This window comes from Tenrec ecaudatus, chromosome 5 (assembly GCF_050624435.1).
Source record: "Tenrec ecaudatus isolate mTenEca1 chromosome 5, mTenEca1.hap1, whole genome shotgun sequence".
Taxonomy (NCBI): domain Eukaryota; kingdom Metazoa; phylum Chordata; class Mammalia; order Afrosoricida; family Tenrecidae; genus Tenrec; species Tenrec ecaudatus.
This window is the reverse complement of record NC_134534.1, coordinates 16,119,364-16,144,161: the sequence shown is the minus strand read 5'-3', so window position 1 is coordinate 16,144,161 and position 24,798 is coordinate 16,119,364. Positions and strand designations below refer to the sequence as shown.

Here is a 24,798-nt window from a genome sequence, read left to right as displayed (position 1 = left end):
CCTAGAAGCTGTGTCTGTGAGTCAGAACAGACTCTAATGATATAAACAGGGAGTCCTTTATGAGGCAATGGAGAAAGAGGGGCGGGGATTCTCTAAGAATCCCCCTGTGCAGTCAGCACCTCCCTTAAGGCCAAGTTTTCAATCTCCCCCCCACCCCCATGCTCCGGGCCTTCGTACACATGATCCTATTTCACCAAGTTCTTCCCATTCTCCCCTTCGCCAGACGCCTCCTCCCAGACTACCCTCAGCCTACAGTGTAGCGTGTAGCACATCACAGCTGCCCAGCCCAGGCTTTTCGTCATCACTGGGGAGATACAGCCCAGTTGAAGCGGCCCAGCATCTCTCTGCGGGCCAGCAGGAGCTCCCTGGACCTGCTCACCTTTGTGATCTGGATGTTGTTCAGCTGCTGCTGCCAGTGGAGGATGGTCTCCATCCGGTACACCCACATGTTAATGTTCCCGACCAGCACAGACTTGCCGACTCTTTGGACCAGCGTACACAAGGACGTGTAGAGAGTCTGCAGCAGCTCTCGGATGAGCCTGATGTTCTGCTGGTCTTCAAGGACTGGGGCAGGAAGGGAAACACAGGAAGTCAGGCTCAGGCAACATGCCTGGTGGCCTAAGGGGACTCTGCTTCTCCTCCTGGCTGCTTGGGTTACCTGCCTCTGGGGATGGGGCTTTCTTTTTCTCAGGTGTTTAGTCCACTCCTACTGCTCTCTAGGGGGAGTGGCTGTCATCTAAGTCTCTCTTTGTTCTCCTCTCCCAGGGTTCCACAAAGCCTGGTTCTCTTTGCATTGTTGGGGAAGGCTCACCTGATCCACACTGGGCTCTTTTTGCTGGTAATGGGGAGCAGGGAGGGAACATGCCTGGGAGCTGCGAACCTGGGCTCTCTCTTGACCTGTCTGCCCAGCTCTCCATGTCATCACCGACTGACCACTTCCTCTCATGAGCCTCCATTTCTCCGTGGTCCCATGACTTAGCCGAACCAGAGACCTAAGGGTTATTCTAGTTCAAACGGCTCATGCCTGCTACTCAGCTTGATTTTCTAAGATTTTGGAGCCCTGAGGTTAAAGGCCAAGGTGGGGACATGTGTCCAGGTGGGATGCATGGGAGGTGCCCAGTGAGTGGGGCAGATGGGCGGTCCCGATAGAGGGATGGGAGCTGACCGTCTCATCTATAACTCTGGGCAGAGGTTGCACCCCCTTCTGAATTGGAACCGGCACCCTAAAACTGCACCTAGTGTTATTCCTTCCCATCCACGGACTCTCCTGGGAAACCCACGCCCCCACCGCCCAGGCCTATCAAACGGGGTGAGGGAGCAGCAAGAGTTCACCTTTCAGTACCACTTTTTCCAAAATGTTCATGAAGTTCTTTTGGGCGATGCCACTCAGGGATGTGAGCTGTGACTTTGCTATCAGTTCTAACAGCTGTGGATAAAAATAGACGTTGCCAGGTTTAGAACACAGAGATATTTTCCCTTCTAATCTTCACTTTGGAGTCACATGACATGGGAATTACAGCCAGGCCAGGGGAAGCGAGGTGGGGGTGAGAGGGAGGGAGAAATGACAGGCAGAGGCTCAGGGCGACAGACAAACGGGAGTAATCCCAAGCCCAGGTATCAATGTGTTTTTCTTGTAAATATGAAGCATTCCGGCTTCGGCCAGAGCTTCTCCTTGTCCCACCTTCAGCAAGTGGAACTGGTACCTGAGGGAGGGAACAAGACCTCTCATGACCTGCGACACGTTGCCTTCTGCATCATCACCCCCTGTATGAAGTCGCCTGCCCCCACGTGAACCTCTTCCCCATTGGCACTGCCTGCTCTCCAGGCTCCTAACAGATCAGGCTCAGCGTTGATGTGCAAGGTCCACGGGAGTGGCCCTTCCTGCCCAGATAATCCCCACTTAAGCAGTAGTGAGGAGACATACCTAATTATTAGCATCTCTGATGGCACGTAGCTTTCTGCAGTGAGTGGGTAAGCACAGGAAGAGAGAGAGCCTTCAGGAAGCACAGAATGCATGAAGTCCCTGAGTGGTACAAATGCTGAAACACTCAACTGCTAACTGGAAGGTTGGAGGTTCGAGTCTACCCAGAGGCGCCTTAGAAGAAAGAAAGGCCTGACTCAATGGCAGCCAGTGGATGATCCATATTTTCACTAAGAGGCAGTGATATTACTGTGGCTACAAACTCGCCTATACAACTCTTAGCCTTCGGCTCAAGGCTTGGCTTGACTACCGGCCAGCTCTGTGGCTCTATTACTACACACAATGGCCAGTGACTCCATTGCTTTACCTCAGCTTCTTCATCTGCGCTAGGATTCAGAGTCTCCATGGCTGGCGAGAAGGAATGCAGCACATACATCTGTAGCGTGCAGCCTGAACTAATTGGGTGCTAAATAAAGGCTGCCTGGCTTCTTCCTGCCACCCTTCATCACCCCCAAATGAGCAGAGATGAAGAGAATGGGTGAAGTGGGGCCCTTCTTGGGCTAATCTCTCTTCCCTTCTGTAGAAAAGTTCTTTACAGAGGTAGCAAGATGAAACAAAGACTCTACTGTTGAAAAATAAGTGAAATGAAACATCAAATAATAGAGAACATCTCATTCAACCCACTTAACAGATGAGCAAAATGAGGCTTCAAAGCCTGAAAACCTTACAAATCACCAGCAAAGAACGCAGCAGAGTCCTCCACGCGGGGAAAGAAAGAGGCAGAGCCGAAGCGTTCACACCGTACCACACAAAAGGGGCCGCTAGAACGTGAGCATCATTCATTTCATCAGAACCCTCTGGCCACAGTGCCCTCGGCCGCCATTTATAAATTAAATGAGATACAGAAAAGCCCCTTCCTCCACATTGGCATTTACATCTCTGGTCTTATAGAACTTGGCAGATGAGTTTTCTCTATTAGTCTGACTCCAGCGTCACCTCCAGTAAAGGGCAATGACACTGGCCGTGACACAGCGCTGGGCACTGGAATCAAACCCAAGGGAGAACCAGTCATGTGCAATGAGTGGCTAGAGTGGGCTGCAGAAGAGACTGGGAACTTTTAGGATCAAAATCCCAGCAATTCAGATCACCTGTGCTGCTGAGACACAGGCATGGAAGACACAGGGAGACAGCGGACGGTGTAAAATATGAAAATAAACATAATTTATAATTTATCAAGAGTACATGAGGGTGGGAGGGTGGGGGTGGAAGGCGGAAAAAAGAGGAGCTGATGCCAAAGGTTCAAGTAGAAAGAAAATACTTTGCATGTGATGATGGCAACATATGTACAAATGTGCTTGATACAGCCAATGTATGGATTATTATAAGAGCCATAAGAGCCTCCAATAAAATGATGTATTAAAATTAAAAAAATAAAACGAGAAAACAAAAACTTCAGTCCCCAGGGAGTCCTTGAGGGGGCTAAGCCAGGTAGCGAATTAAAAAAATTCTTGTTGAGAATCTACCCAGCAAAGCATATACTGATCGAACAATTCCTCTAGATACAATTCATTGACTGATTATATTCTTCAAGTGGTGAACCTTCCTTTCCCAAATTGCTCCTCCCCCATTAACAGAAACTCCCCCCCGCACCCCTCCCCCCTTCTCATCTACTCTTTCAAGTTGCTCTTGTTAGTTCGAACCCTTGAGATGTTCTTGGTAACCCTGGTGGTGTAGTGGTTATGAGTTGGGCTATGATCTGCAAGGTCGTCAGTTCAAAACCATTAGCTACTCCTTGGGAGAAAGATGGGGCTCTCTACTCCTGTAAAGAGTTAGTCTCAGAAACCCCAAGGGGGCAGTTCAACCCTGTCCTAGACTCACAGAGTCAGCATAGACTAGATGGCAATGACTTTGGTTTGGCCTTTGAGATGTTCTTTATAAGAACACAACCAGACCTTCAGTGTCAATTAAGCTAAACATTATTGTTTACCACTTAACCACTGTTGCTTGGTAAACAAGATTTTTGGCTTAAGGCTACAAGATGATCTCAGGGCAACAGCGTCAGGAGTCCATCCAGCCTCCGTGACTTCAGAAACCTGGACAAAACTTGACTAAACCAAAACGAACCCAACTTCCTCCCTGGGGTGTGTGCTTTCCGAGTGAGCAGGGAGAGACATAGTCGTCTGACCCAGAGGGGGTAAGGAGAGGCTGAGACTAGCGAGGACTGGGGCCCGAGACCAGAAGCCAGGTGCTGATGGGGTGCGCACTAACCCAGGCGAGCAGTCAGAGCATCAGCCGAGGCTGTGTGCGTGCGTGGCGACTGCACAGCAGTCCCTCCGCTTGTCTGGGTCAGCTCTGCCACCGAGCAGCACATGACAGTGAGGAGAAGTGGGAGAAAGGGACCGGCCAAAGCCCCATCTATCTCCTGACCCACAGTGAGCTTTAGGAGGCTGAGCGGAGGGGCTATTAATACGCCCGAGGTGCTTGTGGCCCAAACAAACCAAGCTTTGAGAAAACAAAGCCTCCATCCCGTGGCCAGGCTGTGCCCGGTGACTCACATTGGGTAGGAGGAGGGCCAAAAGGCTCGGAGGAGGATGGGGCAGGGCTCAGACCCAAATCCACCCCTCTCCCACATCCCGTGTGACTATCCTCACAGGATGGTGTCTTAATTGTGTCTAAAAGTGTACCGATCACATGGATGAGAAAACTCTCATGGTGACCGTGCATTTTCTGGGACCAAAGAGCCCTTTGGTCTGAATGGAGATGACTAAGGAGGAGGAGGGAGAGGATGACGATGAGGAAGATGACAAGGAGGAAGAGAAATCGACAGCAAACATTTGTCAACTTCTAGGAGAAGGTCAGGTCAACTATCACATGTTCAATTCCACCACAAGGGAACCCCCTCTTTGCCTGGCCAGGCAGCTGTGGAATTAGGAGAAAACACCCCAGAAGAGCAGGAGACCTGGCTTCTCTAGCTGGCTGGCCTTTACCACTGTCTTCTAGCAATAGTCCTGGTTTGTGGCAGATGAAGGGGATGTGGCAAAAAGCCACCCAGCCCCTGGATTCATGGCATTTACAGTATAGTCCAGCGGCTCTCAACCTGTGAGCTGTGACCCCTTTGGGGGTTGAATTGCCCTTTCCCAGGGGACCCCCAATTCATAACAGTAGCAAAATTACACTTACAAAGTAGCAACAAAAGTAATTTTATGGTTGGGGGATCACCACCACATGAGGCACTGTATTAAAGGGTGGCGACATTGGGAAGGTTGAGAACCGCTGCTCTAGTCTATGGTGCTCACCCAACTCCTTGGAATTTCAGTATTTTCATCTCTGAACTGGAAATGCCAGCTAGAGAGGCCTGGAGATTTATTTCTGAACCATCAGCCACGGAAACCCTACGGAGCCCAGTTCTACCCTGACACACGGGGCCGCCAGGGGTTGGAATTGACCCAATGGTGGCAAGTGGCGGCATGACTATAAGGCACGATTCCCTCTTCCCCAGATCTACCCCACCCCCCTCAGCAGAGTTAAAAGTTTCTAGCAGGGGACTAGCTAACTTTTCTGTGAAAGTCCCACTAGCAAAGATAGTAGGCCTTGTGGGCTACAGGATTTCTGTCAGAGCCATTCAACTTGTCCTTTGCTGTGCCAAAGCAATCAGGGACAGAATGTAAACAAATGGACATGGCTGTGTAACAATAAAACTTTATTTACACAAACAAGTAGAGGGCCAGACTCAGCCTATGATAGGCCATCCTTTGCTAATCTCTGGCCTCCATCAGAGTTTAAGAGTGAGAGGGCTCTTGTGCCAGAGGCCTGCCTACCTCAGTTTGTCTATCTGTGAAATGTGTATCACAGTATGTCGTTCAGAGTTGCTGTACATATTCAGTGTGCTTGCAAGCTCTCGGAACAATGCCTGTACAAATGATATAGTCCACAAGTTGTCATCATTAGCTGTGCGAGAACGCTGAGATAAAATGATTGCTATGCAAGGGATGCTGAATTAATAGCTGGGTTAAAGGCGTTTCTAAACCAACCAGCCCCAAACCCATAGTCATCGAGTCAATTCCAATACTGTCAACCCCGTTGGACAATGTAGAACTGCCCCATACTGCAGTCAATCTTTACGGGCACAGACTGTCATGGCTTCCTCCCATAGAGCCGCTGGTGGGTTTGAACCACCCACCATTTGACTAGCCTATGGCCAAGCACTTAACCCTTGTGTCCCCGCAGGCCTCCTTTCTAGAATCAGTCTATTTCCACTCCAGGTGTCCTGCACCCAAGGCTGAAGCGATTTGAGAAAAGAAGATTCCTTTTGGTCACTCTTACATTCTGACTCAATGTACAGCTCTATCTTGATAAAAGGTAGCACCGCTAGATTTTCGGTCTTGGTGTAACTGCAATTCTCACGCAGCCTAATTCTGCTCTTAAAACACGTAGCAAGACCACGAGTTTGTTAAGCTCTGAAGACACAGCGTCTGGACATCTTTACCTGGCTGTTAGTTACACTGTGGCTGCTACTCAGCTCTTAGCTTTACGGGAGAAATCATATCAGAAAGTGTTAGCAGCATGCTCAGTACTCGGCCGTTGCTTTGGGGCCATTTGAATGGGTCTGCCTTCCACATGACTAGGACTCCTCAGGACCAGAACCACCCACCAGGAAGTAGTCTGGGCAGAACCAGGAAGCAGTACGGGGTGGAGACAGTGGGAAGAAAGACCCATTTGGGTAAGTCCACTTTTGTGTTCAGAGAGCTGTGGCTGCAGGGTTAGGCTTGCATCTAGAAATCTTTTCCAAGATGACTTGGCCCGTTGGAGTCTTGGCCCCTGGCCAAGGGGGGTGGGGGTGGGGGGGTAAGCTTGTTTGGAAATGACTGTTTTCTGCTGGGCAAATTTTTAGCTCCAGGGCCAGTAATTTGTGGCTGTGTTTGAGGAGAGGCCGGGACCTGGAGGAGGAGAAGGAGGAGGAGGCGGAGGAGGGCTGGCAGCCCCTTCTGCCTGTGCCGGCCGAGCTGCCATCCGGCTCCCCGGGGACTAACTGCACTGCACGACAGAGCAGGGATGGCGGTGACCGCGGCTGAAACCACATCCTGCCCTTCCACTCTGGTTCAAGCTCAGTTTTGATTTTAAGGAGACATTCTAGTGGCAAGCAGCATCGTGGAGCGACTCTTGGCGGGAACGTCAGCCCCCATTTGAGGGGTGTGTGGAAGATGGATGGGCAGAGAAGAGGTTGTCCACCTATCCCACTTCACCCCATGCCAAGCATGTGTCCTAGCTGCTCTTTTGTTCGCCCTGGGCATCTGGTCATGCCACTTCTCTGGTGGTGGTGGTCTGTACGCTGCTGGTGAGTTGGTTCTGACTCATGGTGACAATGTGTGCAGTATTGTTCCATGGGGTGTGGACAGTGTAGTGGGTTATGCATTGGGCTGCTAACGATGAGGTTAGCAGTTCAAAACCACCAGCTTCTCCTTGGGTAAAAGACTAGGCTTTCTACTCCCAGTAATCATCTTGGAAATCCACCTGGCCCAGTTCTACCCTGTTCTTATAGGGTCACTCTGAGTCCGAATGGGCTCAATGGGCACGAGTTTGGGTTTTATGGGTTGAGCTTTTGGAAGCACATCACGAGGGCCGTCTTCTGAGGGAGTGTCTGGCTGGTGGTCAAAAGCTTCAGTGTTTTTAAACATCCATCAAGTTCTCTGCTTAAACTCCTCAAATGGCTGCCTTCCTTTGTACGCAGTGGGAAAAAAAAATCTCATCTCCTCACCCTGACTGATAAAGTCCTCCTTGAGCAGACTCTTGCTCCTTTCCAATATGCCATTGTTGTTGTGAGGTGTCCTCGGGTCGGTTCTGACCCATAGCGACCCCAGGCACAACAGAACCAAACACTGCCCTGTCCTGCATCATCCCCCCAGTTGCTCCCAGGCCTGGGCCCATTGATGCAGCCACTGTGGCGATCCATCTTGTCCAAGGCCTTCCTCCTCTTCGCCGCCCCTCCCCTGTACCAGGCACGAAGTCATTCTCCAGCGAAGCACAGTGAGGCTGAACTCCTCCCGCTCCAGCCGCACAGGTGGAGTTCACAGCCACTGCTGGCCTCTGCCCTTGGCCCTGGCCTTGCTGAGACCTGTATCTACATGTGGCCAGCTCCATTTTGTCCCTGTGGTTGGAGGTCAAATGTCATTGTCTCAGAGAGGCCCTCCCTGGCTATGCCGTAGGGATGCCATGCTTATCTTACTGTGGTGTCTTTCTTTTGGCATCTGGAAAGGTCTTGGCGGCTCACTGTGCAGTTTGGCTATCAACACTTTACAGCCCTCTGGGCCAGGCAGATGCCCGACAGGGTGGCTATGAGATGGAACTGACTGGATAGCAATGGTTTTCTGGTCTGGTATATTCATAGGAGCAGATGCTAGGTCTTCCCTTCCACGGAGCCGCTGGTGGGTTCTAAGACCAATCTTCTGGTTAGCAGTTTAACCCTTTACCCTTACGTCCCCAGGGCTCCAGGAAGGACTTACTAGGCAAACCCATTGCAGGTGCTTCCCAAGGGGGCAAGCAGCACGGACTTGGGAGGACACTAAACAACTAGCTTGCAAGACCCACCCAGTTCAATTGGACAAAACACCTTGGAGGTTGACCATGAGGCCAGGCCCACTTTGCCAGAGCCCTCCCCATCGTACATAGCCCAGGACTCTCGAATTCCTCTGCTTCCTAGGACAGTAGGCTCAGCTTCAACTATTCACTGCTTGGAACCCACCCACTGGGGTCCCAGTTTTAGAAACCCCTGCCACTTCGCACACGCTCAGTACCCATGGAGGGGCCCGTAGGGAGAGGGTGTCTTTTGCAATAAAACCTTTGGTTACACTAAGCAGTGCCTCTGCCTGCCTGGAGCACTGCTACTTCCAAGTCTTATTTACTCAGTGGATAACACAGATTAAAAACCTGGAAAGCTTTGTCCCGGCTTTGAGCTTGAACACTGACATGTTGGACTGGGGGAACTTTCAACCGCATTAATAATCCCCCGGCCTGTCAAGATCGGGTAAATATTATTTGCCAGTGAAACCTCGTGCTAAGTCAGGGAGTTAAGGTCCCAAGGATGGCCAGTGTTTACACAAATCAATCGGATCTGTGGCCCAGAGAAACAGCTCTCTTTGTCTTCCATCCAACCTGGACCCTTTTGAACCCACGGGGGTGGTGTGCTTCCTAATGCATCTATCGGTCGTGTTTGGCTCATTGGTCCTGCTGAGACAGGGTCCCTTCTACCAGCTGACCCCACTTTCCCCCTACTAGGTAGGGCGACCGAAGGTCACCTGACCCTAGGCTCACCAGCAATCCCTCCACCCTCTTCTTCCCCCTCTCCAAGATTCTGTCCTAGAAAACTCCCACCTGCCTCTTCACTTAGCCACCTGTCAAGGAATGAGGGTCTTCTTCCGAGCAGCTGCCTCCAGAGACCCCTTATCCATCCTGTTGCACAGCACCCTCTAGATTGGTCTGCGGCCTGTTGAGACCTCAAAAAAGGTGTGTTCAAGTCCTAGCCCCTAGGACTGTGCAGGTGGCCTTTGCAGATGTAATTAGTTATGGTAGCAGGAGGTTCGTACTTCAGGAGGGTGGACCCTCATTCAGTAGGACCTCTCACTCCTGCGAGTGTCCCCCCACATCATGCCCTTGGGCCTGTGAGTCTCCCCCCAACTTAGAGGGCATCCAGACATTCACCCTGCTTGCCTGAGTGCCTATTCTGTCTAAAAACTCAGAGTCACAGACTTACTTGTGTCAAGCTACTAGCAGCCTAGCCAGCACCCCCAGGCCCTGTCCTGCACCCTTGATACTGATACGCTGCCCAGCCCCTTGCAGCCATCTGTACAGGCCAGTTTCCGATGGGCACATAGCTCTGTTCCAGGATTTGGGCTCTCTCAGCTGTGGCTAGCCGGCTCACCTCTGTCTCAGCTTCTCTGACCAGTGGATCTTCAGACAGCTATGGGAGAGGCCACCCTCCACCAGAGCAAGGCCACCGAGTATGTGCAGCACCAAACCGATCCCAAAGGTCCTTGCGGTGGCAGGGCTTGAGAGAAGGGGCCAGGCAGCCCCCCTTCACAGCCCACTAGGGGCCTGGCAGAGGCAGGCCTTCATTTAAGGCTTTGGGTTTAAATTTGACTCACAGCGCTGGATTTCAGCCTCCGTGTGCCAAACCACCAGTCAACTTAAACTAAAACACGTTTTCTGGAAAATGCTTTCAGGGGTGGTAGGAATGCAGGAACTTGCTGGAACCATTCACGCGGATGAGGGTGGTCATTCTGGGGGAGTGGGGTGGGGGCGGGCCAGAAAGAATGTGCCTTGATTAGGCTGTGGTTTGATAGCACAAAGCACCACCCTAATCTTGGCTGCAGAGGGGCGGAGAGAGTGAAGCTGTTGAGTGTCTGTCCGTCCTTCCTGGTCCACTAGCACATGTAGGTCAACTGACTCCAGTCAGCGAACCAGTCCTCAAGGTTCTCCCGGCATTTCTCAACCTGACGGCAGCAGCCACAGCTGCCACATGCAGCTGGTGGTGCCCGGGGCCTGGCAAGTCAGCTCTGAGTCCTGGCTACCCCATGCATGACAGACTGGGACCGCTCTATACGGTTGTGTTTTAGGGGGTGGGGTGCTATATTATGGAAGCAGATTGCCAGGTCTTTCTTCTGCGCACCACCGACCAGGTTGGAGCACACAGTGCTGAGGTTAGCAATCCATTTGCACCTACCTTATCACTGTCCTTCTCATCCCAAAGAGAGCTGGGAGGGACAGCATCAAAGGTCTCGCTTTAGCACTAAAGCCTGCTCCTGGGAGGAGGGGTGTGTGTGCACACACGTATGTGCAGCTGCATGCATGTATACACAGCACATATGTGCAGGCGTGTGTGTGCACATGCCATGTTTCTGTGATGATAACAGCAGGTTGGCTGCCTTGGGTCAGCCAGGCTGTGTGGTACAGGGGAGGGAACAGAGAGAGCACTGGACCAGGAGTCCTGGAGCCAAGATTAAGCCCTGCCTCCCGCACATCACCTTTTCTCATTCTCACAAAAAGGCTGCTTGCAGGGCTCATTATCTCGGTTCCTAGCTCAGCCAGGAAGTGTGATGAGAAAGAGAAAGTCCCGCAGGCACGGAGCTTTGAACCCAATGTTGCCATCACTCGGGTTAGCTCCCCTGTGCTATGGGGTCGCTCCGAGTCATAGGCTCGATGGCAGTGGGTTTGCTTTTGGTTTGGGGTGGGGCTGGGGGTGGCAGAAGCTTCTTCTTTCACATAATTGAATTCTTGCTCCCTCATGGTACGCTCCCCAGAAGAGGTCTCTAGAATGTAATGCCTCATTGTGTCTTCTTTAAAAGTTCGCTATGCAAAACACATCATTAGAGATGTTTTAAAAACATCCTACACTAGGGAAACCAGACTCCCTCAGGTGAGGCCCTGGCCTCTGGATTCTCTGGACATGTGCGGGGTCCTTCAATGCACAGAGATGTGGGTCAGTGTGCGGTCTTGGAAACACCCGAAGTTCACCCTGAGACCCACCTCTGCCTGGCTTCTCTGGGACCTGTGTCAGTGACCCCTAGCCCACGCTTACCAAGTTCCAAACCCCCCATCCCTCCAAGCCCAACGGCTCAGTCAGAACTTTCTCCAGTTTTTTTAAGAATTTGGAGAAGAGGCACAGAGTAAACAAAAAACAAAACAAATAAAACCAAAAACACCCAACAAATGACCTTCTGCAAATGGGTAAGCTGCTGCTTTAAACAATTATAAGTCTTTTTTAAACCCACAGTTACAACAATTATACTGAAGCCATCGCGGAGAGGTGTCTAAGGGAAGGGTGGGGAGGGACGATGAATGCAATCTAGAGCCAATGAAAATACAAAACAAGACCCAATTCACGGCCATTGAGTCCATGCTGACTCATAGCGACCCTTGTGGACAAGGTAGAACTGCCCCTGTAGGCTTCTGAGACCATAACTCAATGGAGGCAGAAAGCCCTGTCTGTCTCCCTGGAAGTGGCTGGGGTGTTTGAACTGCCTCAGAGGGGTTTCTGGGCTCTTATTGGAGGCAGGCAGGTAGGTCTTTCTCCCAGGGAGCTGACCCCCCGGGGGGGGGGGTTTCGAACCACCAGCCTTCCACTGATCAGCTAAGCACTCCATGGTCACCCCACCAGGCTCCCAGAAGTGGAGTCAGGTGAACAACAACAGCACGTTCCCCAAAGGGGCCTCTGAGGTCCATCCCTGCGCTGGAAGCGGGGCTGATCTGGGAGGGCAACAGGGCCACTGGCTCAGCTCATGCTTCTGAGCCACAGAAGGGCCTGGGGTTTTACCAGGTCAGTTCAGGCAGCCCAGATGGCAGGTGAGCGCCCAGGCCTCAAGGGGGTCGAATGTCATCACCCTGGCTTCGGCCTCCACAACCATCTGACTGGATGACACACCCACCACCCAGGAAAAAGAAAATCCAAACCCTAGCCACTGGCACCCAGAGGAGGAGAATTCCCTTCGGATCCCAAGCTCCAACAACTGCTACCGCCTGGCCGTGTGTGTGTGTGTGTGTGTGTGTGTGTGTGTGTGTGTGAACGCACACCACACTGAAGGGGAGAATAAAGCAACAACAACCCAACTGGGGAAAAAAATCATTGCTCGACAGTCATGCTGAGAATGATTTGCACCTTCATCATTAATAATTTGCGAAAGCTCGTTTAAAATGTTTTTAGAATTCCTTTTCATAGTGAGCTTTAAAATGCAAAGCCACTGACCCAAGGAGGCCGCTGGGGCCTGGGGTACACGTGAGACTGGCGGAGGGGAGGGGTGAGATGCTCTGGACTTGACTGTTTTGAGGCCCAAGCCAAGCGTGCCTAGGAGTCAGCCCAGGGCCAGCTGAAGCACGACAAGGGGGAGGACCAGGAGAACAATCCAAGGTGCACAAGGCTTTTAAAAACAAGCCCAAGTGCTTTATGGCTTGCTGGCTGCTTCCTCACGGATGCTGCCTGCAACCTGTTCCTGCTTATCCCGGTGCCTGCTCCAAAAGGGGCCCAGGAAGACACACAACTACGTGTTACGCTAGGGTCGAGTCAGACGCGCTGTGTGACACCAGAGTGTTAAGACGTGCCTGTCCACGCGTCCTCACTTCTCTCTCTCTCTCTCTCTCTCTCTGCTTGCCTCGACATTCGCAGGGCACTGCACATGGTTATTCTGTGGACACTGCTTCAAGACAGCCCAAAGGGACCATTCAACTGGTGGACCTGGAGAAGCCCCTGGGCTTCTGAGACTCACCCGGACGACGTAGTTGAATCTCCTGGAATCCAGGATAGCCGTGGAGAAGTCCAGTCTGTTGAAGGCTTCCCCCAGAGTACAGTATCCATGGCGCTGAACGGGGGAAGCAGAGGGTCACTGCTGCGGGCGGTGGCACGCATTCTCCATAACCCCTGGGCCCTGGTGCGAGGAGGGGCTGGCCAGCTAATTTTTGCCTCCTAGTGACCCCATGGGACAGAGCAGAACTGCTCTGTTGGGTTTTATTGCTTGTCATCTTTGCGGAAGCAGATTGGCCAAGTTTTTCTCCCGAGAGCCTCTGGGTGGGCTTAGACTGCTGACCTTTCGGTTAGCAGGTGACTATGGGCCCGTGGTCCCTGCACTTGTTGCACAAGCTGGAGGCCCATCCCCGTGGGCCTCATGTGCTCTGCCCTTGGTACACTCTCTCTGGGAATCCCCATGAGCCACAAAGATGGGTAACACAACCCACAGCTCCTTTGGCTAGTGACTCACACCCTAAACCCCTCGCTTGTGTGACTCGGGCTACTGGGGCCTTGTTCCCTGCACGCACCCGGGTGGAACCGTCACATGGAGTGGCTTCTCAAGGAAAGGTCGGGAATTGGGCTGCTGCTGAGTGGTCTACGGATAGCAGGGGATCATCACAGACTCATGGGAAGAGAAGGCAATCTACCTGCACAGACTCCCTGCCAGCCACCTGGAGTTTCGTGCCTAGTCCCTTGTTCACTGTGGTCCTGAGGTTTCAAGGGGAGGCAAAAGGCCTTTGGACTATTTCTTGATGGATGCCCAGGGAGCCTGCTCCGAGGACCTGGGTGATCTGAGGTGTATGAGCAGCAGCGACCGTCCCTGGCCATCAGCACACAGAGGGAACTGAATGCTCCCCAGGGTCCCTGGCAGCGAGACCGTCGATCCCTCTATCAGATTACCTTGTGTCATAGGTATCTGCACAAATAAATTGCCTGAGAATCTGAGAGGCCACAGAGCAGTGGTTCTCAACCTTCCTAGTACAGCGACCCTTGCATACAGTTCCCCATGTGGTGGTGACCCCCAACCATAACATTATTTTCATGGTCACTTCCTAAGTGTAATTTTGCTACTGTGATGAATTGAGTGACCCCTGTGAAAGGGTCATTCGACCCCTAAAGGGGTCGTGACCCACAGGTTGAGAACCGCTGCCGTAGAGGATGACAAAAGAGTTTTCTCAAGGGTCCTGCAAATGTTGTCCACGTACTCATCTGGGTCCCTGCCACACCTCCCTCAGGGCCTCACGCTGTGCAGACACCTGGGACCTTCTGCTACATTTCGAGAGGAGCTTTTCCAGGGCTAGTGTGTAAGGGAGTTGAAGTCTGAGGTGGCTTGAGAACAGAAGCGAGGCAGTGTCCTAAGGCAAAGTCCAGGGCTTTACCACAGTCCATCTGAGGAGGGCATGTTCACCTCGTGCGCTAAGGGACCTCTGCATATCTTACCTCTTGGAATGACGAGAGAGCGCGCTGGGTAGTTTTTGTTCCCCTCGGCGCCCTCACAGTTTGGTAGCTGGCTCCTCACCACTGCCACCCCCACCCAGGAAGACAGTCAGAGGGACATGACTGGAAGGAGAGTGTTGCTCAGTGTCACCATCCACGCCTCCCACCCCCGAAGGGCAGCAGCCAAGCAAAGGGGTTTGGGGAAGGGGTGCTGCCCACCTCTTTAGTACTTCCTTTGTGAACGTAGATCCACTTTTCTTGGTGGAAATCTACACGGACAAAAAAGAAGCAAACAAGAGACCTCAATTTTCATAAGTTGTAACACACGGGAGATTTTAAACATCCCCCTGTCCCTTCTCATTCCACAGCGTGAAAAGATCTGACCAAGAACATAGAGACGCTGCTGGGGCCCCAAGGGGATGGCCAGGCCTCAGAGGAGCAGCGTGTAAACCCAGGGGCTCACTCTGACCCTGTTGGGGGCACCCCCATCGCTGGTAGCAGGATCGAGTGTCCCCAAGTCTTGCAGGAGAAAAAAAATCTGAAAAAGTAGTCAGAGTTTAAGTGCCGGCTCTAAAATTGATACAAGGTCGTAAAAAGGAGAGAGAAAACAGAACCCTTGCAGACAGCAGGGAGAGCTGATGGAGGAACCGCAAGAGCCAGGATTCACGCTCAACGGCAGAACCGGTGCTCCCTGCTAACGCCGTGCGAGAGCATCTAGACACGTGAACCCCATTTGCCCCAGAAGGGGAGCGGAATCTTTGGTCAAAGCCTCAAAACACAGTTCAGAATAAAAGCCGGCGATAAAGTTAAAGCAAGAAAACTCAATTCATTTTAATGACTCAGCTGAGGCCATCCCTGTAGAAGAACTACATTATCTATGTCAAGTTCAAGGGACAAGCGGGAAGAAACCCTGCAACAAGCAGCCAAAGGCTCCTTTGGACACAAGGCTGTGCAGAAGGCATAACGCTCCTTCGGAAAAAGTGCACAGCCACGTTTCTGAGGGCAGAGGGCTGGCTTCTGTCAGCCTCTCGGTGACATCAGGGCCGAGGTTTAACATGCAAAGTGTGATTATCTGTAGGATCCCCCACCCCCACCCCGCCAGGCACCAAGCAGAACTGTCTCCAAGCGGCTTTCTCTAGCTCAGAACAAGGGGCTTACACTGAGTTTTGGCCTTGCTGTTCAGGATGTCCTTCTTTCTCTTTTTGGCTGCAACCTCGTAGTTCAGGCTGTTGAAAAGATTCTCCTTGTAGTAGACCTCCTTGCTGCCGCAGTAGCTGTGAAGAGCAGAGGGGAGAGGATGAATACAACGCCCCATCCTCCTCTGAGCGGCCTCTATCCACGGGGGCCCTGGAGGGGCAGGGATTAAGCTGCTAACCCTGGAAGGTTGGCGGTTCAGGGGCACCCCACATCTCTGAGGGAGACCAGGCCGGCAGTGTGCGCCTGTGCAGATGACAGCCCACGGAAGGCCCTGCAGTGGCGATCCTCTCTCCGATGGGGTCGATGGGGTCGCTGGGAGCGGAATCCACTCGGTGGCAAGGGGGAGGGGCGATTTCGCTAAGCAACCCAGTGGGTTCCAAAGTGCACACACACGTGCACAGCACATACACAAGCTCACATCTCAAACAAAACAAAAGAGTGACACAGTCACCCCGGAAGTCTACGCAGTGTTGCAGCCGGTCAGTGGGGAAGGCAGGGATGGACAGAGACTTTAACTTCCTTTGAATTCCCCAACACTGCATGCCATTGTCTGCCCAACACAGCACTGCTCTCTGGAGCCAGGAACAAGGCAGCACCCTACAATGTCACCTCCACGGGGGTGGGTGCGGGGATCCCAGGCATCACTACAATACACAGTGACTCTTTTTGTTCTCTTCCAAGCTCCCCCTTCCTCCCCCACCCCCACCCCGCTTTCCTTTGTCAGAGCTTGCCCGAGGTAATTCTTCACACACTACCCAAGTCACCCAGGCTACCTTGAACTCACACCATCTGCAAACACATTCAGCCCACCCTGTGAGTTCCACTGCTTCCAGGTGGGACGTGTGGAGGGCTAGTTGTGCTTTTACCTGGCTCCTGGATGGACACAAGGTGCCAGGTAGGGAGGGAAGAGCCTGCATTCCCCACTAAAGCAAGCGACAGTCCTAAGTCAGACACTGACAAGATGGAGAATGCCCCCATCCTGTTCACAGGACATCAACGGGTGGGCCGTTCACCTCAGGTCAGGAGCCCACTCAGTTCCCTTTAGTAGGCTGAACCATCATTTGGGGTCGGGGGCGAGGGGGGAGGCTGACAGAGGACTCTTCTTTTTTTTTTTTTCATTTTACTGGGGCTCCTACAACTCATCACAATCCATCCATCCATCCATTGTGTAAAGCACATTTGTATGTTTGTTACCTTCATCATTCTCAAAACATTTGCCCTCCACGTAAGCCCCTGGCTGACTGAGCATTCTTCTACTGCAGCTTTGAGGTGAAGCGGCGCATAGCTGCCACAGGAGGGGTGCAGGAGAAATCCTGGGGCATCATGAGGAGAGGATTCCCACGACCCCAGCCACGAGATATGTATGGGGGAGGGGTGCTTCAAAAAGTCCATGGAAAAATGAAATAAAAAGCTGATGGAATCTTCCCACCAACTTTTTGAGAGCCCTGGTGACACAGTGGTTCTGTGTTGGGCTGCTAACCTCAAGGTCAGTAGTTTGAGACCACTAGCTGCTGAGAGGGAGAAAGATGGGGCTTTCTACTCTAGTAAAGACTTACAGTCTTGGAAAACCTCAGGGGCAGGCCTACCCCGTCCTATAGTGTTGCCATGGGTCGAAATCGACTTGATGGCAGCCAGTTTTGGTGTCCTGGATGTTCAAGGCAAGACTTAGGAAGCCTACCAGTCAGCGACTAGGGTTTTCTTGTTGTTATACACCAGCGTAACAGAGTCCTTGACTTCCCGAGTTCCCCTGCTGAATGTAAAATGGGATTTAGGGTCTAGCAGCTCTGGTCATACGGCTGTTGGGTAATGTTAGTTACACTGATGTATCTCTATTCCATTGGCAGATCTCTTCAATGTTTGGAACATTTTTCTGTGTTTTTATTGGCTATAGTCTCCCAAATAGCATGCTCTTTAGTACACTAAGTATCTTGCTCTGTCCGATGCTTATGTGAGTCATGAGTTTCGGTGCTAAACATAAGTTCAGTCGTTTGAATCTACCAGTCACTCCTCGGGAGAAAGACGAGGCTTCCTACTCCTGTAAACAGTTCCAGTCTCTGAATCCCACAGGGGCTCTGCTCTGTTCGACAGGGTCGCGACGAGTCACAGTGAACTTATGGTGGTGAAAATGGGATGATGATTACACACGGTCATGGCCAATCATATGCTTGGGGGTGGTTTTCTGGGCCCGTTAGAATAAGTTTGGTGGATCATCAACCATTAGTTAATCTTCCTTCTTAGGGCCATGCTTGGTATCAGTCACTGCGTTTCCCAATTGCCTTTAGTCTGGTCTTTTTCATTCAGGGAAGCAGAAGATATTTTTAGGTTTCAGATGGATCACAGCAGAAACGTCCTTCTCTTGGTAGCACCTTCTCAAGTGAACCAGGGACGAAGCCGGGGCATGCTTGTCGACGTGGGTGACTGTCAGATACAGAGCCACTGGCCAGCCCGTGGCTTCTCCAAGGTTGGAAGGACAATAGAATCAGGAGAATGGGAGAAGAGACCTTAGTCGCAGAGATAACCTTCAGGAATGTTCAACCCAAGTGGAGGGAAAGGGAAAACGATGCAGGGTCACCTGACCGGACCCCGATGTACCAACGCCAGGCACAGCTTCCAAAAGCACAGCTAGGATGTGCCACGGTGACGCTTGTTTTCAAAGCATGTTCCACGAGGGAGAACCCTGAAACGAAGCCGGCCATTCTCAAGCACACCGCTCAGGTTCAGCAGAAACGTCTGGCAGTCTGCACCCTAGATTGTGCCCATTCCTTAGAGGCTTTAAATATTTATATTTCATCTTATTCTCGTCCAATGGAAAACATTCCTCAGGAATTTGAGCACTTGAGTTCCTCACGGAGACAATAACCTGCTGTAAGCCCGAGTGACTCATTTCGAAAGCCAGTTTAAGAATAACTTCACATAATTGGCGATGCTCTCCCACTGGAGAATGAGAAACTTTTCACCAGAGACCAAGCCTGCACTTTTAAGCTCAGCGTCAGGCTTTGGCCTCTGGACGGCAGGCCTGAGGAAGGGCTGGGGAGTAGGTTCACCTGGGTGGCCTGCCTCTGTGTTTTCTTTTAAGCACTAGTGTGTCCAGGGAGAGGCTCCTTTAAGAGCTCAATTGCGTCCATCTCAAGGGAATGCCGAAGCCCAGGGAAAAAGAACAACTGAAAATTGTACCGAGAAAAGCCACCACCATTTAGAAGTCACAGCCTCTAATGTTTACTTATTTATTTTTAAAAATAAGAAGCAAGTCTAGCCATCTTAAAGAGGCTCTGCTTTCTTCACCCACTCAATTCAGTAATCCCCAGCCAGCTGCAGGGGTCTCATCAGTTCTCCCCATCTTGGTTTTTAAGGGCGCAGGCCTGAAGAAGACAGAGCACCCTGTGCTCAACACCCCGTCACACACATACCAAGCGACTTCTAAACAATGTTCGAGAAGGCGGAAAGAGTTCAAAATAAGAAGGAGGGGCCCTATTAGTTATTGCATTTGTATCAATAATGTGCCACTTAGGAAGCCCTGCCTTGAAGGGGTTAGTTGTAGTTAGGTGCCATCAAGTAGACTGTGACCCAGAGTGACTGGATGTGACCCAGCAAAAGTGCCCCATAGGGGTTTTTTTTTTAATTTTTTCATTTTTTTGCCCCATAGGGTTTTAATGTACTTGGATTACTTTGAAGGCTATCTATCACCTTTATGGGAGCAGATCAATAGGTCTCTCTCCCTTGGAGCTGCTGTGTGGGTTTAAACTACCAACCTTGAGTGCTTAATCAGTGCACTGCCAGGGCTCCTTCCAAAACTCCCAAGCTCACTGCCATTGGGTTGGTTCTGACTTACAGAGACCCTAAAAGACAGAGGAAAACTGCCCCGGTGGGTTTGTGCGCCCATCTTTCTCCCACGGAGCGCTTGCGGTTAGCAGCCAAATGTGCAACCCACCACGCCACCAACCCCCTTCGGGGCAGTGAGATTTCTGTGCTCATCCGCACCAGTACTTTCCCAGACTGCCAAACTCACACGGCGAGTCCCCCGAAAACGCTGGTGACACAAACCACTTCGTGTCTCCAGTTCTCAGAACATCATGCCTTGCATTACCATAAACACACAATCAAGCGTGAACTGTTATTTTTATTTAATGTGCACGACTCATCCACGAGTTGGGAATGATGACAGCCAGACCAGAGTGTTGTTTTTTTGAAACTCATCCCAGGCACCAAGGTAAATGCTCTGCTTCCTGGTTCTGCTTTGGGTCTGCAGTACATCAACATTGTGCTTTCAACTGCGGACAGATGGGCATGTAGGTTTGGAGAAGTTGGGATCAGATTGCTCATCCTGGGGGTGGGTGAGGGAGAGGGAGGGGCTGAGGACTGGGCTCCCCCACCATTTCCTTGAGGCAGTCCTGTATGGCCTTCCCCAGGAGGAGTTCTTTCTCTTGGATTTTGAATCTGTTCCCCCAAACTGGAAACTTATTCTGTGCCCCTTGGTTTTGGGATATGTTCACCCTCTGGGGTTCCCCAGTGAACACAGGAAAGATACTTAGCTATTAACGCAAAGGTTGGAAGTTGGCATTTCCTTAGAGATACCTTGAAAAAAGTTCTGGCCATCAACTGGAAAACCAGCCAAGGCACGCAGTGCTATGCTGACCCATGTGGGCTCAGTCATTGTGAGCTGGAGGGGACTCAATATTTTGATTAAAAAAAAATCCTCTCTCATTTGTTTTTTTCTAAATCATTTTATTGGGGGATCTTACAGCTCTTTTGACAATTCATACATCAATTGTATCAAGCAAGTGTGTACATGTTGCCATCATCATTTCTAAAACATTTTCTACTTGAGCCCTGGGTATCAGCTCCTCTTTTTTTCTCTTCGTCTGTGGTTTAATTTTTTGAGAGGAGTCCCGCTTTGGGCTTCTATCTTCAAGCCTTTCCTTATCTCACTTCGGAGCACTTAGCTGCTATCGATGGGGTTTGTAACAGTCAGCTGCTGAAGGGGAAAGGGGCCCAGGCCACTGGGAGGACAACCGAAGAGTTCAGAGAAGGTGGACTGGGCAGACAGACTCCTGAAAGCAACCTGATTCGGCCAGCTCATAGAGCTGGCCATGAAATCTGAGCGGTGGACCAGGCCTCTGTGGTCCTCTCGGTCACCCTACACCCCTTTCACGGGGCTCTCTTTTGTTTTTTCACAACAGGAGAGCTTTCAGTCTCACCTGGAAGGCAGGGCATTCAGCCCAAAGGTGACATCACAGGGACACGTCACCCAACTGACTGAAAACAGTCATGGGGATATTTGAGATTTCCAACCCAGGTCGCAGCAGGCCAAGTGCTTTTAAGAAGTTGGCAGGCTTTTGGTGCTAAGTAGGGAAGGGATTGTTTACAGCCACTGAAACAACAACAACACAACCAGGCAAATGCAAAGCCAGCTGCTACACTAGTCTGCTACCCACTGACTCCTCATCTCTGACTCATCAGTGACCCCAGGTCACCATATGCCCTCATGACAGTGCTGGTAATCTCTAGGATCCACAAAATGGGAGGGTCAAAAAGGAGCCTTGTGCTGGGGACAAAGGAGCAGGAAGCTACCAGAGCCACCAGACCTCGGCCTTGTCTAAGCAGAAGTTCACACTATGCTGCAGGGCATAGTGGGTTAAGGTGTTGGGGGATCCCGCTGCTTGGCAGACCACTGCGGCATCTCTCTAAAGGAATCTCAGGTGTGATACAGAAACAAAGCGCCATGAAATGCCAGCATCCCTGGCTGGTGCGCCCCCCACCCCCTGTAAGCACTGCAGTGCTAGTCGGCAGGCTGTCTGTTCAAGCCCCTTCAGAGGGTTTGTTTCTGCAAGGTCACAGCCTTGGAACCCCAAGGAACCCCATGAAGCAGTTCTACTCTGCACATCTGGGGTCACCATGAGCGAGAATCATGGGCAGCAGCATCCCCATCACCATCACCTTCCCCCAGTACCCAAACACTAGGCCGCCCGTGTCCACTCTGTTGTTGGGTGTCATCACGTTGGTCTTGACTCATGGTGACCCTATGTGCGACAGAACGAAACGCGGAGTGGTCCGGCGCCATCCTTACAGACTTGCCAAGGGCCTTCCCCTATATTGCCGCCCCATTTACTTACTTTATCAAGCATGATATACTTCTCCAGTACTTGGTCAAATGTACAATCCAAGATACACTGATAATTATTGGTGATTGGAATGTTCACTTCACAGGTATACAAATTCATTTGGCTAATGCACTCACTCTTTGCCAGGGAAAAGAAATTTCTTGGTTCCCCCCCCCCCGCCCTCCCACCCCCACCCCCATCCCCACCCCCGTCCAGCCCCTGCTGCCTACCCTGGCAATTAAGACCTTTTGTTCTGCAGTCCACAGTCCAAGGTGAAGTGCAGGCTTCTGCTTTTTCAGCCCCGCCCCCCGCCCCCCATGTCCCAAAGCCCCTCAGGGGAACACTGGTACTCTAATCCCTTCCCATGTATTTGGGGGCATCATTTGGGGACTGGGGTCTTCCAAGGAACTGCTGTAGCCGGTGATAACAGCTGGTCTCCCCCTCCCTCCTTTCTGTGATTTTTTCACAAACATTTTAATCTGCTTCTTCACAAACAGATTTCTCAGACTCTATGAGGTCACCTCCAAGTATCTCTAGCATACAAGTCTATAGGCTCTGGTCTCCCATGACAAGCATCCCCCGCCCCCCACCAGATGAGTTCATTTCCTTCTAGTTACTGGGCAAATCATCACAGGCTGGGAGGAGGGCTGGCGGCCCAGCGGTCAGGAGAGTCATGTGTTCTAGGTCCTTTTTGTGGTGTAGGGCCAAGGGTGCGGACAGACACCCATCGCTAAATCTCAGTAATTAGAAACCTGCCCACCAACGGAGCCCTCCACAGGGGGCAGCATGAAGGGAGTGGGGCAGAGTTGGTAACGAAATTCAGCAGGAAAAGCCCCCAAGGGTGACCCTGAAGCACCTGTCCGAGGTGGACCCACTTTTACAGATCAGTGCAGCCATCTGGGGGCCAACTTCACAGGGTCTGGGACCCACAGAGTCCACATTATTATCAATGAACACTGGGGCTCAGAAGACTGACAGGCCAGGTAACACCTGAGCCCAGAGGCTACCGGAGGGCCAGGTAGGTAGATGCCCTTTCCAGGACAGAGGGTCAATAACTGCCATGGGTGTCTGCAGGGCCACTGAGGAAACAGGTTTGGCCACACAGGCAGTCCCTGGAAGCTGGAGGCCTGGGGGGTTCATAGAGCGCTCCCGGCAGGCTCCAGGATCCCCCTCTCTCCTTGACTGCTTGGTTGTTACCGCCCCAGGGACCTTCTGGCTGTCTTCTGGCCACCTGCCTCCCGGTTACTCTGCCCCCTGCCCTCGCCTGGGAGAGTCTGGCGGCGCTCCAGGTAGATCTTGGGTCCCATCCCATCTCCAGACTGTGCCCATCACGTTTGGGGCGCTCAGAGCTCCGCCACTCCAATGACGAGCGCTCAGCCCACTTGTCTGCATCTGCCCACACCGTGCGACGATTCCGGTGTCCCTAATGCAGGGAACTAAACCGGGGTTCGGGAACCCCCTAAAGTTGTGGGCTTAAGCTTGAGTGGCCAGGAACGGCGGTCATCACATAATCAGAGCAATCTGGGGCTCCAGTAAGGAGTTGTGCCCACTTGAGGATCCTGACCTTGGCCAATAATGAAACCAAGTTCCCTGGGGGGCGTCTGCAACCCAGACGACTCCCAGGGGCTCTCCGTCCCATTGGCCCCAGTCCTCCCGGTTCCCCGGCAACAGCTGGCACCTGGACCAGCCCAGCTGCCCCTCACCTGCTGAGGTCGTTGACGAAGTTGCCGCTCTTCTCATCCAGGAAGCGTTTCCAGCCGTCGGCCGTCTTCACCCAGCTCTGCCCGGGGGACCGCCAGTCCTGGCCTAGGAAGGGCATGGCACCCGCGAGCGGACGCGACGGACGCACGGACGGACTGGTGGGCGGACAGAAGGGACCGTCCGGCGGCCTGGGAGACGCGCTGTCGCAGGAGGAAGCTCGAGTGCTGGGGATCGGCGAGGGGGTGCGTCCCAGGAACTGCAGCGGGCGGGGGGCGGGGTCGGCTGCGGTTTGGGGGCGCAGGCCGAGGACAAGGGCGGTCTCTCGGCGGCGGAGGGCGACGGGTCGGGCGGTTGGAGCGAATGCTGCGCCGCGTTCTCCGCTGCGCTATTTAAGGGGCGCCGGCCGGCTCTTTGTTGCCGGAAGAGCCGCCTGCTGCACTTGGCCCGCCCCCCCAGGCCGGGCCACGTGGCTTTGTTTATGGGTTTGTTTTCCCGGCCGCCCGCCCGCCGCTCCCGCGCCCCGTCTTGCACAACCGCGCGCAGTGGAAACTTGGAGCTGCGCTGCCAGCCCAGTTGCCCGCGCCCCGCACCCCTGGCACCTCCGCGCGCCCTCCCTGCCCCCGGGGCGCAGCTGCCCGCCGGAGCCCGAAGGCCGCCGCCTCCACCGGGAGGCTAGGGCGGGGTAAGGGAGCGACAGCTCCCTCTGCCCCTGAGCTGTCTACCTGGAACCCCACGTCTGTCAGAGCAGCCCTCTAGGGCCTCTCGCAGAGCCAGAAATGGGGTGGGCGGAAGCCTCCTGGCTCCTCGCAGCCCAAACCCTTGCGCATACCCCAAACCAGTGCTGCCCCAAACAGTTACTTTTTAGTTTTAAAAATCATTTTATTGGGGGCTCTTACAGCTCTTATCGCCATCCATCCATCCATCCATCCATCCATCCATCCATCCATCCATCCATCCATCCATTGTGTCAAGCACGTTTGTACACATGTTGCCATCATCATTTTCAAAACATTTCCTTTCTACTTGAGTCCTTGCTTTTCCTCCTCCCTCACCCTCCCTCCTTCATGAACCCTTGATAATTTATAAATTATTATTTGTCCTAAGTGGTTATTAAGACTCTGTGGACCTACCTGTTTCTCTGGTGGCCAAAGTGGAGGCTTCTGACCCCATGG

At 52.4% G+C, this 24,798-nt stretch overlaps 1 protein-coding gene across 1 annotated transcript in view; it reads right to left on the bottom strand.

The window, feature by feature from the left end:
- The window catches only part of FBXO32 (F-box protein 32), a 38,122-nt gene extending 14,137 nt beyond the window's left edge, over nucleotides 1-23,985 (bottom strand). The window contains exons 1-6 of the mRNA XM_075549301.1: nucleotides 23,629-23,985; nucleotides 15,789-15,904; nucleotides 14,850-14,899; nucleotides 13,174-13,266; nucleotides 1,333-1,426; nucleotides 380-564 (exon numbers count right to left, since the gene is read on the bottom strand). Coding sequence (XP_075405416.1) covers nucleotides 380-564; nucleotides 1,333-1,426; nucleotides 13,174-13,266; nucleotides 14,850-14,899; nucleotides 15,789-15,904; nucleotides 23,629-23,744 — 654 coding nt within the window. The 5' untranslated portion in view covers nucleotides 23,745-23,985. The remainder of the gene's footprint in view (nucleotides 1-379; nucleotides 565-1,332; nucleotides 1,427-13,173; nucleotides 13,267-14,849; nucleotides 14,900-15,788; nucleotides 15,905-23,628) is intronic.
- Nucleotides 23,986-24,798: the final 813 nt, after the last annotated feature.